Source organism: Hippoglossus stenolepis, chromosome 6 (assembly GCF_022539355.2).
Source record: "Hippoglossus stenolepis isolate QCI-W04-F060 chromosome 6, HSTE1.2, whole genome shotgun sequence".
NCBI lineage: Eukaryota > Metazoa > Chordata > Actinopteri > Pleuronectiformes > Pleuronectidae > Hippoglossus > Hippoglossus stenolepis.
The window spans coordinates 15,071,288-15,093,690 of NC_061488.1; the positions used below are offsets into that span (position 1 = coordinate 15,071,288).

A 22,403-nucleotide genomic window follows, 5' to 3' on the forward strand; every position below is an offset into this window, starting at 1 on the left:
TGGTACCTGGAAATACACTGAACCTCTGTCTGAATTACAAGAATTTCATTAAGTAGCAGATGCGTCTGGTCTATTGTAGGTCACAGTCAGACATGTGAAACTCTGCAAAGGAAAACAAAAGGGGAAAGTTGTAACTTCCCTTTTATCTTTGCTTAACAATTTCTTGTCAGTAAGTGACGCTTTCTTTATTTAAGATGCCTGATATCCTTAAGTAAAGTGATTGATCGATTAATCGACTTGTCTACTTTTCTATTTTGTTCCACCAAGAAAAAATACAACAACAAAATGCTACATACACATAAATATGCCAGTTATAGTTCTTTTTTAAATGACATATAGAATAGTAAAACACTCTCAGGAGCCATTTCTCTGCATTGAATTCTTTTACACATACATCTCTCCTTTAAACTCTTTATTCTTACATCATGGTCTGCTAGTTTTACTTAGGTCTACACAATGTGAATATTTCCTGACAACGGTTCAAAACATAAACATATTTTGTTTATATGAAAAGCAGGAAATTCCAACATTGAGAAGCCAAACATTTGACATTTTCATCTGACAAAAGACCTAAATGACTAAATATTTTGTGGTTTCTTTTCTGTCCGTCAGCTAATTTTGATAAATCTTGATAAATTAGTAAAGCTTTAACATTTAACCGCGTTCCTCGGCCCTCGGAATGACATCCCACCGGAATGACCTGAGTTGAAAGCGTTCCAGTTGCACAGGTACAATGTTTACGTTAGCCAGCTAGCCATTGTTAGCAAAACCAGTTCATAATAACTAACATTACACTAACATCGTAGTATACACGTCCACCTACAGTAATTGGACAGTAGTGTATGACAAATGACAGAAGTGCTAATGAACAGTAAAAACTACAGCTTTCACTGCTGATGATACATGGAGGAGCCATTTTGGATTTCGAAGTCAGGGGTGGTTAAGGTTCCTCAGATTTTCCGAGTTAAAATTCCAACTTGAGGGGGCGTTCCAGTTGCAACTTCCATCTTGGATGTATGTAATTCTGATCTCCGAGGTATGATGGAACGCAAAATAAATTCAGGAGTCACAGATTTTTATTTGGATCACAGGAGCAGTGTGGAGGCATTTTATGCTTTTTTTAAAATAATCAGTCACCATTTACTTCAGTTGTATTGGATTTTGGCTGCAACGCTGTTTACCCCTGAAACTCCAAAAGTGTTTTGTGGACTCAAACCCTTCACCCTCCCCTCCACCGACATAGTGGTGAGTAGATAATGAGTGCATTTCCATTTTTGGGTGAACTATCCCTTTAAGATAGTGCAAACAGTTTTGTGGTCATCGGTTGTGTAGTTGTGAGGTAAACCTGCTGCTCACTAACAGACAAAGGTGATAATGAGAGCTGTTGAGGAAGGATGTTACTTTCACTTCGCGCTCAGTGAACTTTTGCAGGACGGTCCCTTGGCCTGCAGGGGGCCGTGGTGGAGGGAGAGCTCAGGCTGTCTGTGGACCAGTGACCGCGCACACGCACAGAAACACGTCGCCGCTTCGCATGAACCGTGACAGCGGCTCGTCCGTGGCGTGAGGCGCCGACTCTAAACCCGCTCACCTCGCCTCCTCTCCGGGGATCGGCCCGCAGTCTGCGCCCGCCGGCGGAGTGAGACATGTCCCGGTGACGTTCCAGACAGGCTCCATGTTCGCTGCGGTGAAGCCATGAGAAGGTGACCGGCTGCCGGAGCTGACAGGCGGGCGTCTGCGCCAACAGGTTGGGATCAGCTCATCTCCATGATACCCTTAGTTAGTATTCTAACACATCACGTCTTACATGTGTGTGTGTGTTGTCGTGTTGTGCAGCTGCCTCCTCTTTTCACTTCCCTCTGCTGAATTCACACGTTTTCTTTTTTAGAAAATATATTAAAAGACCACAGTTGCTTTGGTTAAATCCACTGAAAAACATTTTAACATGGAGAAATAAATCACTCTACATCTGACACTAAGCTACAGACTGTGCAGCTCTCACATAGCACTAGTGTTGTCTTACCAAAATCAATAGTCTAGAATTACTTCAAGAGAAACTAGTGACGATTACACAATTAAAAATATACAGTGTTCGGTCTGTACAGTGATTAAAATAACACGACATCAACTGTCGAATTGTTATGTTTCACATGTCTTTATAGTTCAGTACAATGAAGTTCATTGTAGTGTGTGTTCACCTCATTTGAACCCAGAGGAAAGGTTGTTTCTGACAGAGCACTCAGTCTCTTAAGACGGTGCATGAGTTCAATCTGTTTACCAACATTATAAACTGTTAGTAGCAGTTGTACATTATGTGTTATGTATGTTTTAATATATGTAAACTGCTGCCTCATTGTACAATTCAATACCTTATTTATTATTGGCACAGCGCAGATGAAGAAAGGATCTGATGCAAGAAACTACGGGCTCACTTTGCGTTTGAGTTTACACCATCATTCAGGGGTTTTAAGGAACAGGAGTGTGTGACACCTCCGGCCAACACACACACACACACACACACACACACACACACACACACACACACACACACACACACACACACGGCACACGTACTCGTACAGTAGCACATGTTAATAGACGACATATTAACCCCAGCCAGTGTTTCCTCTGTTAGGACGGCCGTGAGCAGCAGCAGCAGCAGCAGAAGCAGCAGCAGCAGAGGGGCTGACGGTAAATGAGAGGCCGTCACCATGCCCCCGGGGAAGTATGGGATGCAGGAGGAATGGGAGAAGGAGGGCGTCTGGGAGATCATGATGGACTTCCTGCTGCCCACTGGGATCTTCCTCAAATTCCCTGTGTCTCGGAATGACACCATCAACAGCATCAAAAAAGTACGTCAGCTCACGTCCCAAGCAACGTGTATTTTAAAACCAGAATGTGATTTCCCTCTCAGACACAATCTATAAATCATAAAATGCATGTTTATTTATTATAATATAGCACTGTGTTTCCAATACACTATGTAACGTATTGACTGCACAGCACTGAGGCTGTTTTTATTTACTAAATTCACTCAAAACGCTTTTAAACTAATTGCTTGACTTAATATCTCCTTCAGGCATTAAACTAATGAAAGGCTGCACAGTCTGAACAATGCATGCTTTGGCTTCTGATCCATCTCGGAACATTTTTTTGATGCAACTGTTGAGAGAAGCAGCTCCAGCCTTCCTCTCCTCCCCAGCGCAGACAGCCAGCTCTCTGCTGTTCGATATGAATGTGCCAGTTTCTATGCCAACAGTTCTGCCACTTCAGGCTGTTTGATTTAGCTGTGTTAAGTAATGATACTCTTGGAAGCCGTTAAGATGATTAAGAAATTAAATGTCTCTCTAGTCAAAGTGATTCACAAGCTTTTATTTTAGGAGACAGTTCAAAAACTTCCAGGGTCATTTTTATTTTGTTTTTTGCACCATAGGTTATCGTTTGAGCCCGGACAGAGAAATCAGAGACGCGGCAAAAGAAAATGTTGTCACTGGTTGAAGGGTTTTGAATCCCTGTTTCCATAAAGCATGCATTACCTGCACAGAGATCACACTTCACGCAATAAACTCATGTGCTGTCACCCTGACGTTTCTTGTCTCAGATGGTTTGGAAAAATGCCAGGAGCGAGGCCCTCTTCTTCGCCCTGGGCGACCCCGATGCTTACGTCTTCACCTGCATCAACCAGACAGCGGAGCGGGAGGAGCTGGAGGAGGAATCGAGGCGCATCAGCGACGTGCGGCCCTTCATGTGCGTGCTGAGGCTGGTGGCGAGGGAGGGCGACCGGGTGGAGAAACTCACCAACACGCAAATCAGCCTGCTGATTGGCAAAGGTGAGCGACAACCCACCAACCCCCTCCCTGACAGAGCTCACCTTTTGTTATTATACCACTATATGATGTTGGTGTTTGCTGGTATTGTTGTGCATTTGGTTAATATAAGGTAAGAAGCGATGGTCTGTCATCATTATAAAAAAGAAGAGAGTTCTGTCTCAGCTGCTCCAGCCTGATTCCAGGCCTCTGAATCTCCGTCATTCTAAGAAAGTCATTGATAATCGATCGTAAACTGATTCACAGTGACTGACAAATCCATCCTCATTTCATGGGAAAAACAACAGAAGGGGTTTCCCGTAGTGTAACACTATTTTGAGTAGATAGAAGAAATATGCTGTTTTTGAGAACGAGCTGTATCATTTTCTTGGCACTTGGCCCTTTCTTGGCAGAGGAAATTGAGAGTTTCCGTTCTTAGTCGTTCCTATAAAACTCTGATTGGTTTGTTGCTTTTCCCAATCGGAGGAAGATCCTCAGCAACAGGCAACAGCACTATTTGAATGGTTGAATAAAAAGATGGGACAGTAATTCAGGGGTGGGAGTGGGCAGGAATCCAATAATCACTATTTTTCAAAGGAACTCTGATCTCTTTTATTTCTTTGTTTTTATTCATGACATTTAGTCGTCATAATGTATTCTCTTTTGCCTTTTTCACCATTAAGTTTCAGTTCCTAAAAAAATTTCTCTTGGGGTCATTGACTCTGTTTCCTTTATTGATGTATTCATTTTACAACAACATATGGCAGTTTAATAGTGTCATGTACAGGTTCCACATAGAACTGAGCACACAATGTAGAGAACTATCTAACTTCAATACAGACAAGATGATACATGAAATGAAATTGTAATGAAAAGGAAATAAAATAAAATAGGGGTTTGTAGAACAGTGCAAACTCTTTTATGAAGACTGTAAATAGAGGCTATGTTTTCATAAATTTACACAAGTTAAGTCTGCAACATCAAATTACAATTTTTCCCACCATTATAATACCAAACGTGACATTATGAGTGGTATAGCGAGAGAGAGATTGTGGTTTGGGTTCCAGCCAATCGTACATATCACACCCAAACATATTCCTGTAAAGACAGAGGGAAAAACAAGTGATCCGTTTTCTAGATTTCCTCATCACAGAAAATACTGTTATTTTGATAGAAGCTGAATCTTTGTCTTAGGAGTTCTCCTGATGAGAGTATATCATTAAATATTTGAGAATTGAACGTTTTTTGCTTTCGGAGGGAAAGGTAATGAAAATAAATGAGTTTGTAAATTCTTAATCGGGACTGACAGAAGATATGAGAAGCAGAATTTCCGCTAAATTCTATTGGGTATAAAGAAAACATAGGGAGACAACAGAACGCTTTAAGCTTTGAGTAAAAGTTCATTTAAAAAAACTCTTTCACTTTAAGAAAGGAGCTCCTCTCACATTTTTTTTCAGGTCTGCATGAGTTTGAGGCCCAGAAGAACCATGAGGTGAATGAGTTTCGGACTAAGATGCGCACGTTTTGTGAAAACAAGGCCCAGGAGCGGCAGATGTTGCCATGGCAGCAGTGGATGGAGTACAGCTTCCCGTGCGACCGGGAGCCGTGCGGCTCGCCGCCACGCAGCGGGAACCCCAAGTCCAAAAACACCAAGAAGATGTTCATTAACGTCAAGTTTGAGGCGTGCGATGTGAGTGTTTTTATGAGTCATATTTGTAAATCAAATGTTATGGTTTTGACGGGGCAGCAGCAGAGAACTACACAAACATCTTTGACTGTGACTGTGGTTCTGTCTTGTGATGACAAATTCCTTGAGGGTGATTCAAAGTAAATGTGAACACCTTTGGAATTCCCCCTCCCACATGACAAACAACATCCACTGACATAAAAGATGAACTTTGTGCCATTTTCGGGGAAGTTGGCGCCTTTTGTTTGGATCATGTCCCGTGTTGATGTTACAGGAAAGCTTCATGCTGCAGCAGGACCCCCAGGACGACCCGATGGCTCTGATGAGGAGCGCCCTGAAGAAGAAGGCCACCGTGTTTCGCTCGGTGCGACAGGAGGCTGAGGACTACGCCCTGCAGGTCAACGGGAGGTGGGAGTTCCTCTACGGGAAACATCCCTTGTGCCAGTTCAAAGTGAGTGACCCCAAAACCAGCCAATTTGGGCAGAGCTTTATCATTACCTCCACCACCGAGGAGGTCTGTTTGTTTGACTGTTACACAAGTCACAAAACTACAGGACAGATTTCCATACAGCTTGGTGGAAGGATACGGTTTGTGTCACGGAAGAACTCATTAAATATTGGGTCAGATCTGGATCACGGGGTCAAATCCAAGAAATGTTCATTGTGAGCATTTTTTGACATTTTCCAAAATTTTAATGGGAGTTGATGGAGCTTGAAGAATAAAATCAGGCCTGTTTAGAAGATTGATATCAATGAGTGAGTGTTTGATTTAATTGAATTTAAGGCAACTGTTTGACCTTGGCGGAGGGATGCCCTTTTCAGAGTGCTGATCTAGTTTTAATTGTTATTATTTGCATTTAGCATTGTAATGGCACATTATTCAAGTTTCATTGGATTTCCTTGGGGTTTTGACTCCATCCATCTTCTGTTCATCTGAAAACAAACCATTACAAGTTAATCTTACTTTAAATCGCATATTAAGCAAAAACTTGCTGATTGTGTATGTGTTCACCCCCTTTGAAGGCAACATGAAGTAGAGAGGCACCTTGAGCCTATCCAGATTTAAGATTAGATTCAACTTTTTGCTATTTTGACCTTAATATGGCCTCGTTCTTCTTTGTCAAACTGCTCGAGCTTGGTCAATTTGCTTAAGGCAGCTGAAAGTAGAGGTTCACGAGTTTCCAAAGATTCTGGATTTGTATTTTTAGGACATTGGGGTTGTTGCATTAAAGCTATTCTTGTGTAGCTTTACGTTTGGTGTAGCAGACGACGAATGCAAGCACACAGTTTGAGCAGAAGCAGAGCAAATTTAAGTGCAAACAGGGGCTATTTGAGTGCAAGGGCAGGGTTTGATGAAAAATAATTCACTGTCTGAACATAAATTCAACAAGTCATGCGCTCAAACTGAAAGACCACGCTCTTGAATAAAGACAGGAAAAAAGCTCCATATTTTTCAATGATTTTAGAAGGGAACTCATACATTCAATAATGAAATCAAACTGTTACACAATCAATTAATGTCATTTTATTTTGATACGTTTGGAGAGATTTTTCTTATTTTGACACAAAAGAGTAACTTTCTTAAATTTGTCACACAAAGAAACATATTCATATTTCATTGCTTCAGTGTTGCACAAGAATTCTAAGCCCAGCAAATAGTGAATATTTCTTTGTAAGCACCTGAGCTGTTATTTTCTCAGTGCATGTGGATGAGTTTCTGTTCAGTCCCGGTGTGGCTCAATGACAGTGGAGGTCATTGTCAGATCAGGAGCAGGGTAAGTCAAGGTTTTTGGTGGAAGGAGACTCCACTGATGATTTTGAAATTGCAGCTACCTGCAGCAGTGACTCATATCTGTCTCGCAGCGCTTCAGAGAGGAACTCCATCCAGCCACACATAATGAGATTTGGGCTGCATTAACCTTCAGCAAATGAACAGCCTGCAGGAGTTAACCATCAGAACACTGGGAAATATCTTTGGGTGAACTGACTAATGGCTGTACCAGTAAACAAAACAACTCCCCCTATTTGTTGTCTATCTTTTTTCTCACCAGTACATTTTCTCGTGTTTGAGAAACGGCCAGAACCCTCATCTCACCATGGTGCACCACTCCACCATCAGCAAGTTCCAGGAGGAACAGGGCAGAATGTGCAACCAGGTATTCAAGAGTCGCTCCCAGTCCAGACCTCCTCCGCTGCCGCTGAAGAAGGTAAGAGGTCAGCGGACGACTGTCGTCTGTCATTAACAGAGCAGCTCTCTCTCTCTCTCTCTCTCTCTCTCTCTCTCTCTCTCTCTCTCTCTCTCTCCATCTCTTTCTGTCTTCTACTCTCTCCTCAGCACAGTTGTTCCTCCACGGACTTTGGCTCACTGCAGACATGCTGTGTAACACACTGCAGATAACTTATGCCACTTTTGATTTAAGGCAAACGTTTGACTTACGCTCTATATGTAGCAGGGACGGACGTTTTGAATACTTGAATGCTTTCAGAGTGCTCTGTCTGTTCCTTCCAGTTTCAAAACATGTTCCTTTTTCTTTCTTTTGAAAGTGTTCATTCTCTTGTTTCTATCTTTTCACATGTTGCCAAACAGGAAGTTGTAGCAACAGTTTCACGCCTTTAGACTTCAGTGAATGCTGTTAATGAAATGGAAATGTGATGTAAAGGATGGGAGGTCAAAATAAAGATTGTTTCTCTCCTCTGTCTTCTCTCTGCAGCAGAATACCTCTTCACTGTGGTCCATCAACGAGCCGTTCAACATTCACCTGCTGCAGGGCAGCCGAGTCAACGCAGATGAAGGGATGAAGGTGCGCTGTGGCTTTGCATTGTCTTCTCTCTCTTTGCTGCTCAATGAAATGTGCCATTCACTTGTTTACCAATATCTTAATTTCAGTTGTAGGAGCAGCGGGGTTGACATATAATTGATAGGGGCGTCACATGGTCCAGACCACACGTTTCCCATAATTCATCAAGGCGGTTGGTTAAAACTTCAAAACAGGAAGTGGGGAGGGCCTATCTGGTTTTTACGTCTCATTCTGAGGCCCTAGATTCTAAGAAAAAAGAAAGACTTCATGGTGTCTTTCCTTCTCTCGCTTTCTCTGCACTTCTTTATTTCTTGAAGTCGATGCATACATCAGCCCTTGACCTATGTTGAAATGTGACAACCTTTTTTAAAATTTAGACGTTTCCCTGTAAATCAAAAGCATCTAGAAAAATCCACTCACAATCCATATCCACAATCTATGTTTTGCTCTGTACGTTTTCTTTTGTCTACAAATGTTACCAATAAGATAAAGAGTGAGAAAACGTGGGGAGGGAACCCTGTTAATGTGTGTCTGTGTGTGTGAGTCAGTTTCATAACTAACTATGTTACTGTTTATTTGGGTTATTAAGTGTAAGTGCACTTCTGCCTGCTGCCTTAGACCACATCATGACTCATGGCAAATTTGTCCTGTCACATAATTATCAGTGAGGCGCTGGTTTGAAAACCCACCCTGGGGGAGAATAGCCACTCATAGATTTTGTAAATGTAGATCCAGACTATCTTGATGTGGCAAAAGGCAGGAGCTTAATGCTCCCACAATATAGAATTTTACCTCCAATTATCTTTTTTTTTAGTTTTTGACAGACTCTGCATAGCATTGAAAGGAATTGCAACCTGCTTAGGTTATGAATGTGTCGACCCTTTGACTCATAGTGAGACAGGAAACTGTGAATCATCTCGTGAAGTCTGCACATCTTCCACAAACAATCTCCCTCACAGATGTGCTTCAGCTTCCAAAACCACATGTCAGGCCCTCATCTAATCACTACTGTGTGTATGTGTGTGTTTCCCCCTCTCAGCTTGTGGTGCAGGCCGGTCTGTACCATGGCAGCGAACTGCTCTGCAAGGTCGTGACCAGCTCGGAGGTGACGGTGTGTTCCGAGCCGCTGTGGGATCAGAAGCTGGAGTTTGACATGAACGTGGCCGACCTGCCCCGCATGAGCCGCCTGTGCTTCGCGCTCTACGCCGTCATCGAGAAAAATAAGAAACCCCGCGGCACAAAAAAGAAGAACAAGAAAGCTGTGAGTCCGGCTGATAACCTGTGGCGCTACTGAGCCACGGTGCACAGCTCATGATGGAGCGGGCGAGTGTTAGGGCCTGGCATGAGTGTGAAGTTGTTAACAAGCACAAACAGATCCGTTTCCTCTCTCGTGTGTAGTCAGTGTGTGCTGTGTGGGTGTGTTCAGCTGCTGCGTCTGGTTGTGCAAGTGTGTTTAGTGGCAAGGCTGCGGTTGACGTTTCATCCGCTTCAGCCCTTTTATCTGCACATCACTCCAAGGAAGTTAAGAACAGGAAAAACATTTTGAAGGATTTCTATATTCATCTTCAGTCACTTACAGCACTCTGGCCCACAGAGCATTTTACATTTCAATTTACTCCTCAGTTTGAAGGCCTCGACTCGCGGCACTTTACAGTCGAGCCCTGAAACAATGCAATTTTCTGCTGCTGTTATTTTTTTCAAGGGAACACTTTAGATAAAAGTTGGTTAGAGCACAACCTCTATTTTATTTTTATTCTCTTATGTCAGAGAACAACAAGCCTGGTAACCAGAGATTACACATAAATACAATATGTAGCAAAAATCACTCAAAGTTAGTCAGTAATAATAATCATCAGCGTCACAACTGTATTTAAATAGCACACTTGTTGACCACAGACTGCAACGCATCAAAACAAAAGCTGCTACAGAAAAGGGGAATTAGTACTTTATATAGACACAGGATACTAAAGGTGTAAATGCAAAACTGTATTCACACTGATAAAAACAATTCATAAATAAAAGCAATAAGAAGACAGCATCGCATAAAAACAATTAAACATTAAAAGATTTAAAGAAAAAGACAACATCACCAAGTCTGTAAGAATGGGTTTTAAGAAGTGATTTAAGATCAAAGTGATCAAAGTCTCATGTACTAATGTACCGTAAATAATAATGATGCATGTACCAGAAGTTATTTTTACAAGCAGATAACATCTGTGAAAATCACCTGCAGAACTTTTTTCGATTATATTAACCACTTCTTTGACGCTGTGTCAGGAAAAAGGGGAACGTCATTGCCGAGCAACATGACGTCCTCACACAAACACTGACAAACAACACAAGCATGATGTGTAATGTTTGTGTGATGTTTGGATATCATGGTGCCTGGAGATAAAGTCTGCTCCTCTCCTGCACTGTAAAAAAAGACAATTCTTAAACTTAAATTTTATGGCAAAAGAAAAAGTCAGATACCCATAGAACAAATACTTAATTTAGTACTGAACTGTTACACTATTTGAATAGTTTTGATCATGAATTAACTGTCACTTTTCAACAATTGATGGTTCCAGATTCTCAAATGTGCGGGTGTGTTGCTCTTTTCAGTTTCATATATAAATGGAACAACTTTTTAACTTGGTCTGAAAATCTAATTTTGGGCTCTGGGATATTATTATGGACATTTTTACCTCCAGCCCTTTCCATTTGTTAGTATTTTTGTTAGCATGATTATACAAAAACAACTCAACGGATGCAGTATGGATCAGGGAAGAACCCACTGAATTTTGGTGAGGTTCCGAATCAGGGAGTGGATCCAGGAATGTTTTGATCCCACTGTGAGATTGGGCATTTTTCAACATTTCCATTGATTTCTCAGTGATTAATTCATTGGTCTTGACGAGAAAAAATAATCCGGCAGATTAAGGGGAGTGTGAAATTTAGTGCAGTTTGAATTAATTTAAGGGGTCTGTTGAGCCTTGGCGGAGATATGTGCTCTACTCAGTGCCATTCTGGTTTTAAATGCTTTTGACATTTCATAGTTAAAAATGTGAATTGAGAAAATAAAGAAACAATGCAATTACATCTGTTGTGCTACACTGCGAGGCTGCATTGAAATAGACTAAACACACACACACACAAACACAGTCGTGTAACACTGTACACTGAGTAGTACAGTGTTACACGACTAATTCCCCTTTTCTGTGGCTGAGGTCTTAGCAGCTTTTGTTTTGATGCATTGCAGTCTGTGGTCAACAAGTTCAGTCAGACCTCACAAACATGCTGCGCAGGTGTGAGTTTTTTTAAAAGTGTATTGAGGCCGCTTCTGCTTTCTGAACCACTTCTCTCTTCTTTTTCCCCGAAGTGAAGTCCTGCAGCCCTCCACCAGAAACTTAGATGGAAGTTTAGCTATTTTTGACTGTCTTGTTTTTGTCTATCGCCTCTTTTGCCGTGGGTTTGTTTCATTGTTAAAACAATGAATGGTCCAGTCATTTCTCTTCTCGTCATTGCCTGGAACTCATTTAAATTTTGGATGTTCTACATTTTGGCCACGACACTTGAGACTATATAGACTCACTCATGTATTTTCTTTTTTACTAAAGAGTGCAAAGTTCTTTGCTTTGCAGTTTATATTTAACATGATAATTCCTTTAAATGAACATGCTTATTTTATTAAAACATAAAAGATCTCTTAATGCTCTTTGATTTAAATTTAAAAATAATTTCCAGAACAAAGGGTCTGTTGTGCAAGTGTTGCAGATTGATTGATGAAGACAACTTATCTTTAAAGAATCTGTGAGTTGGTTTTATTTATACTCTTAGAAAAGAGCAGAATGATGTTTGTATAGGTAGATAGTCTGATTGTATATCCCAACTACCATTTGTAGTTTGCTTGAGTTGAAGAAATTTGTAGATTCTGTTGAAAACCAGCAAGACATAATTTAGCTTTGACTGAAAACGATTGAGGGTACTCTGGTTCTCTCTGTCCCTCTTTTTGGGCTTTTTCTATTTTGATGGACACAGTGAAGGACAGACAGAGGCAGGAAATGGGATGACAGAGCAGCTGAAAGACACAATTTCCATGATTTTCCTGCTGCAGATGATCAATAATCCCAAATTAATAAAATCAACAAACCCAGTCCTCACTGTCCTCTCTCTCTCTTAGGATTGTCCCATAGCCTGGGTGAACACCATGGTGTTTGACTACAAGGACCAGTTGAAGACCGGGGAGTTCCTGCTGTCCACATGGCCGTCTGTTCCTGGTACATGGCCTCATAGTCTTTTCTTACATTTCCTCCTCTTCAAAAACACTTCACTCGTTCACAGCCTCCTCCACAGTGAGGGCTCACATACCAAAAGTGACAAACACATATTCAGACATTATGCATTTGCTGTTGTGCAACATCGCACCACGTTAAGATGAGGAAATGGCTGTTTGCTGGTGTCAGATGTTTGGCTGATAAAGTACAGCGACATGTTTATTCACCAGAAGGGCTGCAGCTATGCATTATTTTAGCTCTAGTCTGGAGTATTGTATGGATTATTCCATTGATTATTCGATTAATCCTTTCAAAAAATCGTTTTGTTTATTAAACCTCTCACATATCATAAGGGCATGCTAAATATGAAGCAACAAAGTCCTGCTGCACATGCACGTAATGGTCAGAAGCTCTGCTTAATGCCCATGACAAGATATTCACCTAAACCAAGGGTCAGCAAGTGAGTTTAGCTGCTGATTCACTGTCATCAATTTAAACCAAGCTTCGATGCAAAGAATTTGAATGGAGGATCTTTGCGGCCCGGTTCAACAGCATTCATTATTTTATCTTTGTAAGTCTCAGAGAGGGATTTCATTATAAAAATGTTTCAGGAATGCAGCAGAACAATATTCATATATGACATTTTCCTCACAGATGACAAAAGTGAGCTGTTGAACCCAATGGGTACGGTCGAGAAGAACCCCAACGTGGACAGTGCTGCAGGGCTGCTCATTAGTTTCCCCAACATCCGACCACATCCTCTTTATTACCCTCCGCTGGACAAGGTACTGATTCTCAAAAGGCTTTTTTGAATACATTCTTAATTTGAATCTTTAATTCTGTAAGCTGAAAAAAATAATCATCATCCATTCTCAGATAAATGACGTAGAGAGGAACGGTGATGCAGCTGTTGTCACTAAAATAGAGGTACGACTTTCCACATCTCACATTTTACAGTCAAAGAAACAATCTGTTTGTTAGTGACCACATATTTTGTATTAATTTCTCTTTTGGGTCATCCTCTGTAGTACATGAAACTAAAGGAAATCATGGACAACAAAAACTCCACTGAGTTTTTTGAGGATGAAAAGGAACTCTTGTGGAAGCTCCGGGCTGAAGTTTGCCACCATTATCCTGAGAGTTTGTCAAAGCTGCTCCTCATCACCAAGTGGGGCAAGCGAGAGGACGTAGTTCAGGTATAATGGAGGAGAATATCCCCACTGTGATTAAGTTTGGTTTTCTCAAGTGTCTACAGGTTGCGCTGAAGAAACAAAACACTCATCTTACTTTTCGGGTTAAATAACTTCACTTGTTTGTTGAGTAATTTCACACATTTCACAAGTGTTTTGCATGTTACATGTTAATCTGAGGGTTTGAATTGTTCTCACCATATGAAACAATGTAATTCGATTCTCTTCAGATGGTGAATTTACTGAGGAACTGGCCCGACCTCCCTGCCATCCATGCCTTAGAGCTCTTAGACTACAGTTTCCCCGACCCAGCGGTGCGTTCTTTCACTATCAGATGCCTCAGGAAGCTCAGGTACACAGATGTTTGTTTTTACATCCATGAGACATTTTGTATTTTGTCTTTTAATTGAATTGTCATCTATGGTCCACTTTCTCTGCACACAGTGACGATGAACTACTTCAGTATTTAATCCAGCTGGTCCAGGTCCTGAAGTATGAGTCCTACCTCGACTGTGACCTCACCACTTTCTTGCTGGAGAGGGCTTTGTCCAACAATAGGATTGGACATTTTCTGTTTTGGCATCTCAGGTGAGACGCAGCCCAACAGAAAACCCAACATCACGTACATCTGCAGCCTTTTGTTCAACTGTTTGTGTTCATCGTAGGTCGGAGATTCATGTGGCGTCTGTGACTTTGCGCTTTGGCCTGATTCTGGAGGCATACTGCAGAGGAAACATCCACCACATAAAGCTCTTAACCAAACAGGTATTCTCACGTGGTTGTACTCTCTGACTTCAGGCACACTAAGTGTGTGTATTTGTTTTGTGCTAAATCTCAGCCTCTGCCCCACAGAACGAGGCTCTGGGCAAAATGAAGGCCCTGAGTGACTTTGTCAAGTCAGGCTCCCAGAAGATGACGGTAGAGGACCTGAAACTGTGTATCAGACAGGAGTCATACCTGGAGGCCCTGTCAGACCTTCTGTCACCACTCAACCCCAGCATCATCCTCACCGAGATCTGGTTAGTGCCAGACACACAGCAGACACGCACACACAACACACTTACATTTTTTCCCCATAATTTCATTTTCATTCTTGGTTTGTACTGAATTGCAAAATATTAAATGAATGTAACCTAAATAAACACTTTCACCCTTAGTTTTGACTCTTGAAAACCTAACGTGAGGATAGTGACATTTCTTTTGTTTTTTTCTTAACCCAACCTCGTCATTCTCATCCCCATCATATTTTGTAAAAGAAATATATATTCAAGACCATAGTGTGTTTTGTCCTCAGTCTATAAGCGTGACACACTGTTAAGATGATCAAATGTTCATAATGAGTGTGTTTACTCTCACAGTGCAAATAAGTGCAGATTTATGGACTCCAAGATGAAGCCTCTCTGGTTGATGTACGAGAACCACTGGGCTCCAGGAGACATGGTGGGCATCATCTTCAAGAACGGAGATGGTGAGATACAAGAAAATCTGAATTCATGGCAGCATATTAACATACTGTGGACACAAAATGTCAGGTTGTAAGCTGTAGTTTCATTTAGTTTAGAGACGCTAACTGGTTAAAATGCATAGTTGTACATTAGAGTGCAACAGAAAGATAAACATACATAGAAAGGGAAGCCCTCGAAATCCAAAAAGAGGAATTTTAGAAGTCAAACAGAGCAAGGGATAAAATGTGCAGGAAATTTTAAATTTGGTGCATCCCCAGTGACAATGAAATTAATATTTTTTTATCCCACCTTTTGTCACTCATCACCTTTAGATCTCCGACAAGACATGTTGACCCTCCAGATGATCAAGCTCATGGCGACGTTATGGAAGAAAGAAGGCCTTGATCTCAGGTACATTGCGAGCAGCTGCTGATGTTATTGCACGAGCAGATCTCCTACACCAACCTAAAACTGTCAATTTCACCCCCCACACTCACAGGATGATCCCATATGGCTGCTTGTCCACTGGGAACAAGATGGGACTCATCGAGGTAGTGAAGAACTCGGACACCATCGCCAACATCCAGCGCAACAACAGCAACAGTGCCGCCACAGCTGCATTCAACAAGGACGCCCTGCTCAACTGGCTCAAATCTAAGAATCCTGAGTGAGTATGATGAGCTGCTACATTGTTCACTATCATCTGTTCTTAAGACGCTCTACTGATCTCTGTAGAAGGGATGACGTCTTTAACCCAAGAACCCAGCACTGGGTCACTTATATGCTCACAAAGGTTGTTTAAAGCCACAAATTTGTATCCATCCGTCTCTTTAAGGCCCTTCTTCTAATGAAGCCCCCGTCTGCTCTGTGTTGCGATTTGTCAACCGGCTCCAACAGGCTCTCGCTTTACCTGGCTTTGTTACGGGGCAGGTCAGACTAGCCACTGGGCGTGCCGTGCATAATGTAAATGTGGTATTGGTATCGTCCGGACCACTGACGAGGTGTTTCAGGAGCTTCAGGAACAGTGTTTTCTGTGGGGGGATGGGAGCTCTCTGTACTGTGGCTTTTTTAACTTTACAAACCTTGTAAAAAAAAACCTCTATTAGAATGAGTTTGCTTAAGAAGACCACCATGCGTGCTGTTTTTTAAGGTTTTAAGGACTCTACTATCCTACAATGTAACAGAAGTGGAAGAGCTCGTAGAAGGGCACCCTGATAGCTTGGGTCCAGATAGCCTTTGTTCCATGCTATCTGTCTTCTCTGAACCTTATGTCCTGTTGTGTCCCTACTTCCTGTTCTGATGGTCAAAATGTTAAGAAAATACTTTTTAACCCTTTGTGCCGGGGACAGTTGTGGCCAGAGGCATTATGTAGTGTGCGTTATTTAAAAGGGTCCTTATATTTTTACAACTATATTAAAGTGTGTTAAGAACCATTTATTAAGCTTTTTATACAGGTCTTATGATTGCTAAATGAGGATGATGATATTTTAGTTAGCAACATCAGTGGTGCCGGCTTTAATTCCAAGTCAAGATCACAGACAGATTTAGATTTTTTTCATTTTTCCATGTAACTCAACGAGGTTACAACAATGTCTTACAACATAATACACAGTAGCTTTATTTGTGTTGTAAGAGATGCAGTGTGTGTGTGTGTGTGCGTGTGTGTGTGTGTGTGTGTGTGTGTGTGTGTGTGTGTGTGTGTGTGTGTGTGTGGGTGGGTGTGGGTGTGTGGGTGGGTGTGCGCGCGCGCCTGCAGTCTGAATTTTTCATATCAAAATATTTATTGTGTGCAGCGTTGTGAGACCATGACCGACCCAGACAAAGTGCACAGGCGACTACAGCTTTAGCAACATTAAATGAGAGTAGATTTTTATTTGGTGCCAGACAGTCTGAAGGTCTTGTCCATTCTAAATGCTCCTTGAAGAGGGAGTACCATTGGGTGTAATGAATAAGCCTCTGTACGTCACGTTGGCAGGACAGACTCAGCTGACTGCACGACAGGACAGAGAGGTAATTAACTTGAAATGCTGCCGCACCCGGAATGGAGTGGAGAAAATTTGTAAAAGCTTAACACGGTGAACCCCATGCACGTCTAGACCGTCAAAGGCCGTGACAGTCAATCATTAATTGGCCACAGGAAGTCCTCTGTGAATATTTCATACAGCAGTAGGAAAATCTACCTCATGACTGAATGATGAATGTGTTTGTACAGTAGTTAAGTTGGTTTCCCTTGTTTCTCTGACTCTTTTTGTCACCAGGGACAAACTTGATGAAGCCATAGAAGAGTTCACGCTGTCCTGTGCTGGCTACTGTGTAGCTACTTACGTCTTGGGCATTGGAGATCGTCACAATGACAATATCATGATCAGGGAAACTGGACAGGTGAGGTTTACTGGTGTAAAACATGAAAAAAAACCCAATACTGACTGATATGTCATAGTTTGGATAGTCGAGCTTCCAACAATCCAACAACCTTAATAATTCTTGGTGGTGACCTTTAATTTAATTCCAATGATGATTTATTCTGATGATTATTTTTTAATAATGTTTTAATAATTAATCATTCAGGTCAGTCACCAGTTGGTGAGTGTGGTCAGTGATTCAGAACCGACTTAACAGTCATTTTAACCTTTGTCCCTCAGCTGTTCCACATTGACTTTGGGCATTTCCTGGGCAACTTCAAGCGGAAACTTGGGATCAACAGGGAGCGTGTGCCTTTCATTCTGACGTACGACTTTGTTCATGTGATCCAGCAAGGAAGGACAAACAACAGCGAAAAGTTTGAGAGGTACAACATTTACCAAGGAGGTTATTTTTTCACCCCTGTAAGTTTTTATGTTTGTTAGTATGTAAGTAAGATCACGCAGAAAGTACTGCATGAATTACCACAACATTTGTTGGAAGGAAGTGGTTTGGGTCAGGGAATAGACCCCATGAAATTTTGGTGTGGATCCAGATCAGGTGGTGGATCCAGAATGTATTTATTTTTTCATTTTGTTTAACATTATGAGATATTTTCAGTGATTTCTCATGAAATAATTGTGGGATTTTGATTTATTTTTTATTTACAGTTTTCCATTTTACAATGACAAAACAGACAAAATATAACTATTTACAAGATGATATTAGAATTACCAGTTAAATACCACATTTGCTCATGTAGCAAGGCAGGTCAGTTTTCCTATTAACATGAGGTGATCTGATACTGCTCCGAGAAAGGACCTCAAACTCTCAAATCTGTCCTGTGTAATGGATTTGTGCAGTCAAAGTCTTTCCATCTGTATAAAAGACAACATCTCCTTGAGCCAATGCAGAAAGCAGGGTGGAGTGGGACACTTCAGGTCAGGAGAATAGGTTTCTGGGTGACTTAGCGACTAGGTACAGAGTAATCTGCAACTATTCATGATCTTTATGAAAACAAATCAGGCACATTTATGAATCAGATTTCTTTAAAGCCGTTTTCAGACATGACCTCCGAAGAATGTCCACACAATTTGGTCCAGACTTTCTCCGGAGTTTGCGGGGAATCCTGCAGAGGATCCACTGCTGTGTTCTCACATTGGCTCATTCGGACATTCTGAGGACTTGACACCAGAGGGCTGGCTGGAGAAAGTCCGGGGGCTGACACTCAGACATTTTCGTTCTCACATACAGCCCCGCCAGAGAATGTCAGGAGGTTCTGCAGAGTTCAGTGCATGTCTGAAAGCCACTTTAGTGTGCACAATTTGGGGCAGCTTGATTGAATTTAAGGGAACGGTTGGGTTTGAGTTTGTTCAATGGTCTAGGCTTTGGTTCACATATTTTATAACTGATAAGTGATTGTTGCATCCATGTCGTCAGGTTCAGGGAGTACTGTGAGTGGGCCTACAAGATCCTGTGTCGGAACGGGACGCTGTTCGTGAACCTCTTCGCTATGATGAAGGCAGCAGGACTGCCAGAGCTCAGTTCCTTCAAAGACATCCAGTATCTAAAGGTATGCAACAATATTCATGATGATGATTCTGTTGCTGTTGCCAATGAGGATCATAATAATGTTGACAATCTTTTGGATCTTGTTTTCAAAAGGATTCTTTAGCTTTGGGCAAATCCGAGGAAGAGGCACTGAAGAATTTCAAAGTAAAGTTCAATGAAGCGCTGCGAGAGAGCTGGAAGACCAAGGTCAACTGGATGATGCACTCTTTGGCCAAAGATAATAGACCATGAACACTGAACACCTGAGGACAAGCCAAGAAATTATGGATTTTACCTTTATGGAGATAAAAGGGAAGAAAACCCAATCAGATATTTGACTTTATCAATGGTACTTAAACATATTCAGTGATTGTTTACATCTGTCTGGCCAGTCTGTGGTAAATGAAGACCAAGTGGAGGCATCCAAAGACAATGAGAGAATCATGGAGCCTTGTTTCAAACAGTGGAATGCCTTTATCTCTCGGACAAATCGAATGTGCTTTTGATTTGTTTAAAACTGTTACTTGAAGACCACCTGCTAATGTGATGTGATGAATGTATCATGAATCACTGGAACAGAAGCAGAGACTGAAACTTCATTTCACCAACTGCATCATTACTCACCAGGGATATTGATTTTAGATGACACATTTCAGTCACAGAGTTTAATAACAGGGCGGCACTTTCACCTCAAGACTTTCATATGGATGGATGGCTGTGTCGTTTCCTCTCATTTCAACTGCCTATTTGCAATTGTGTCTTTTTTTTAAATTCTATTGTATTTTATTTAATTTGATAACTTTGAAGAACTTGTACAAAGTCATGAAGGATATTTTTTAAAGATGTTGCATTTTACTGCTGTATCACTTAATGATTTGTAATATTGCCTTTAAGTACGATATGTTGCCTTTTGTGTGCCAGTAGAAAGAAAACATAGAAGCATTCACAATTTTATCGAAAGATGAGAACAAAGCCCTGAATAGGACCTTTCTTTTGATAATATCCCGCTGTACCAGGCTGTGACTCCAAACAGCCTCACAAAACACCAACTACTTATTAGAGGAATAGTATATTGTGGTAAATATGCTTATCTGCATTTTTATATAGAGTAAGATGCGAACTCACATGTTTGCCAGTTAGCTTAGCTTAGTACAAAGAGTGGGAAAAAGGTGGAGACAACTCTGGTTTCATGGATGGTGGGAGTCAGACAGAGTCGGGGTGCTGCAAGGTTTATTAAATTTAGTGGCCAACAACCTTTTGCACCAGTTTTAGAGCATTTCACACTACAACAGACAGCAGATGAGATCATCTTCCAGTCAAAGCAGTATAAGAGCAGAAATGGACAGCTCACACGTCTCAGTTGTGCGAGATGTTATCTTGCCTGTTCTACATTTGTGCATCAGATAGGATACACATAAAATCCACAGAATATTCTTAAAGTTAAATATTAAAACATTATTAAAAAATGCTATTAGGCTACTCTCAAAATGTTGCTCTAGAAATTTAGATTAAATAAAAATTTAACAGGCAATGATTTTTTGCCTTTGGCTTACACCCTTTTGCCAGTAGGGGTGCTGCAGACCCCTCGCCAGCCCAACTTCCAGCGTCCATGTCTAGTTCTGGCTGAAGGAGACAATATCAGCACTTCTTAAAGATAAAAACATGTTTACTTGCAAGTTGGGTAGAAAGTTTTTTACCTCAGACTGTTTCCTGTATTTGAGCGAAGCTAAGCTTACTGTCTAACAGATAGATTCCATTAATGACATGACTGCCATTAGCACCTGGACAAAGAGATGATCTCAGGCCTACAGCAGAGATGTTACAGGTGTTTGGTGACTATAACAGACAATTATATTAAATAATATTTTAAAAACCTGTATCAGTAAAACCCTAAATGAGACAATCGGTTGGCAGATGTAAGCCATAGACGTGTGGTTGTGTAACAGTTCACTTGGCCCTCTTGAAAGTTAACTTTCTCAGATGATGCAGTATCCGTGTCTGTGTGTTTATGAGCGTCTGTTGTTTTCTGATATTTAAGCTATGCATTGTGATTCTCATTGTATTTTTTCAACTGATGTGCCAGGTGGCATGAAAGTGATATGTCATGATCGACCAGATGTCTGTTTAAGTGAGCCTGTGTGCTGGATGATTCAATATCATGTTGTCTTCACATTCATTTACATGCTGTATATCAGTCCTGCAAGGACCGGTTGAATGAAAGAAGATGATGTGCTTTTCATATCCTTCTTAAGAGGTGAAATGATCTCTACCGTTTGTATGAGTCTCCGTACGATGATGACTTTAAGAGAAGAGCGAGTGTAGCTGTTGATTATACAGCATCAACACCTTAAACTACTGAAATATTCACTGCGGAACAGACTTTAAATATGGGTCATCAGTGCAGAGTTAGTAAAACACTTCTGCTTTAAGCAAGAAGGAGTGAGTCTACTCAATTAATGGGCTATTTTTGCAAATTGTAAAATATGCTGCTGTTGCCTTTTGATTGATTTGTAATTCATTGTTTTGAGGCTCAGGCCTGATTCACATGTGTGCAGCTGAAACATTTCTCCTTTGCTTCATTTGCTCTCAGGAGGGAAACATACTCTCAATAAACAGTTTGCAAAAGCAGATCTCACTTGTAGCTTTTCTAGCTGCTGTGTGTTTATACAGAATACTCCAACAATTAATAGATTTCCGTAGGTCCTATTACTGCTCACACAAGCTGTGATTAGTTATTTTGGCGACTGTGGCAAGAAAAATTCCCTCTGAGAGGAAGAAGAACTGGGTAGGGTCATCTTCCTAAAGGTTGGGGGACATTGAGCTGTTCCTGGCAACCTACAGTATGTGGTCCATCATCAATCAGAGCCCTGGAAATAGCCATCTATCTTCTTCTGGATGTGTTAGATGTCTAACCTTAATGTTCACCTTCACTTTCCAGTAAGTCTTCACTGCAGAGGGAGACGTCACCTACCTTTTCACACCTCGGCCCATGGTTTGTCCTGTAGGTTCATTTCAGGGAGTCTGGCTCATCACTATGTGAGTTCAGGGCAACTTTAACTGATAGCAGGTAACAATGTTTTGGTGGTGTGTCTTTGTTGCTTGGATTCAAGGTGAGATTAAGAAAAATTATGATTTGTAAGGCTTTTTGCTGTGGCGATGATATGGCCGATGGAGCTAGCAGTTATCACTCTGAGAAAGAAGTCGGGCGGAGTTAGTTCACTGATAGCACAAACATATTCTTAAATCAGCCCCAGTCTGATCATGTTGTTATTC

At 41.3% G+C, this 22,403-nt stretch overlaps 1 protein-coding gene across 1 annotated transcript; it reads left to right on the plus strand.

The window, feature by feature from the left end:
* The first annotated feature begins 1,423 nt into the window (after positions 1–1,423).
* pik3cd (phosphatidylinositol-4,5-bisphosphate 3-kinase, catalytic subunit delta) lies at positions 1,424–21,758 on the plus strand. The gene is made up of 23 exons (XM_035159899.2): positions 1,424–1,744; positions 2,633–2,849; positions 3,599–3,827; positions 5,261–5,493; positions 5,765–5,941; positions 7,542–7,697; positions 8,202–8,291; positions 9,328–9,549; positions 12,451–12,547; positions 13,199–13,329; positions 13,421–13,471; positions 13,573–13,740; positions 13,965–14,086; positions 14,179–14,322; positions 14,400–14,499; positions 14,587–14,753; positions 15,093–15,202; positions 15,512–15,590; positions 15,679–15,846; positions 17,438–17,561; positions 17,822–17,967; positions 19,020–19,152; positions 19,245–21,758. Exons 2-23 carry the CDS (start codon positions 2,709–2,711, stop codon positions 19,380–19,382), a joined length of 3,126 nt encoding a protein of 1,041 aa, XP_035015790.1. The 5' UTR covers positions 1,424–1,744; positions 2,633–2,708; the 3' UTR covers positions 19,383–21,758.
* The last annotated feature ends 645 nt before the right edge of the window (positions 21,759–22,403 follow it).

Coding starts and splice junctions, on each gene's coding strand:
- pik3cd (XM_035159899.2), top strand. CDS start 2,709: ATGCCCCCGGGGAAGTATGGGATGCAGGAGGAATGGGAGAAGGAGGGC. Junction 7,698..8,201: donor CTCCGCTGCCGCTGAAGAAG/GTAAGAGGTCAG, acceptor TTCTCTCTGCAG/CAGAATACCTCTTCACTGTG. Junction 9,550..12,450: donor AAAAGAAGAACAAGAAAGCT/GTGAGTCCGGCT, acceptor TCTCTCTCTTAG/GATTGTCCCATAGCCTGGGT.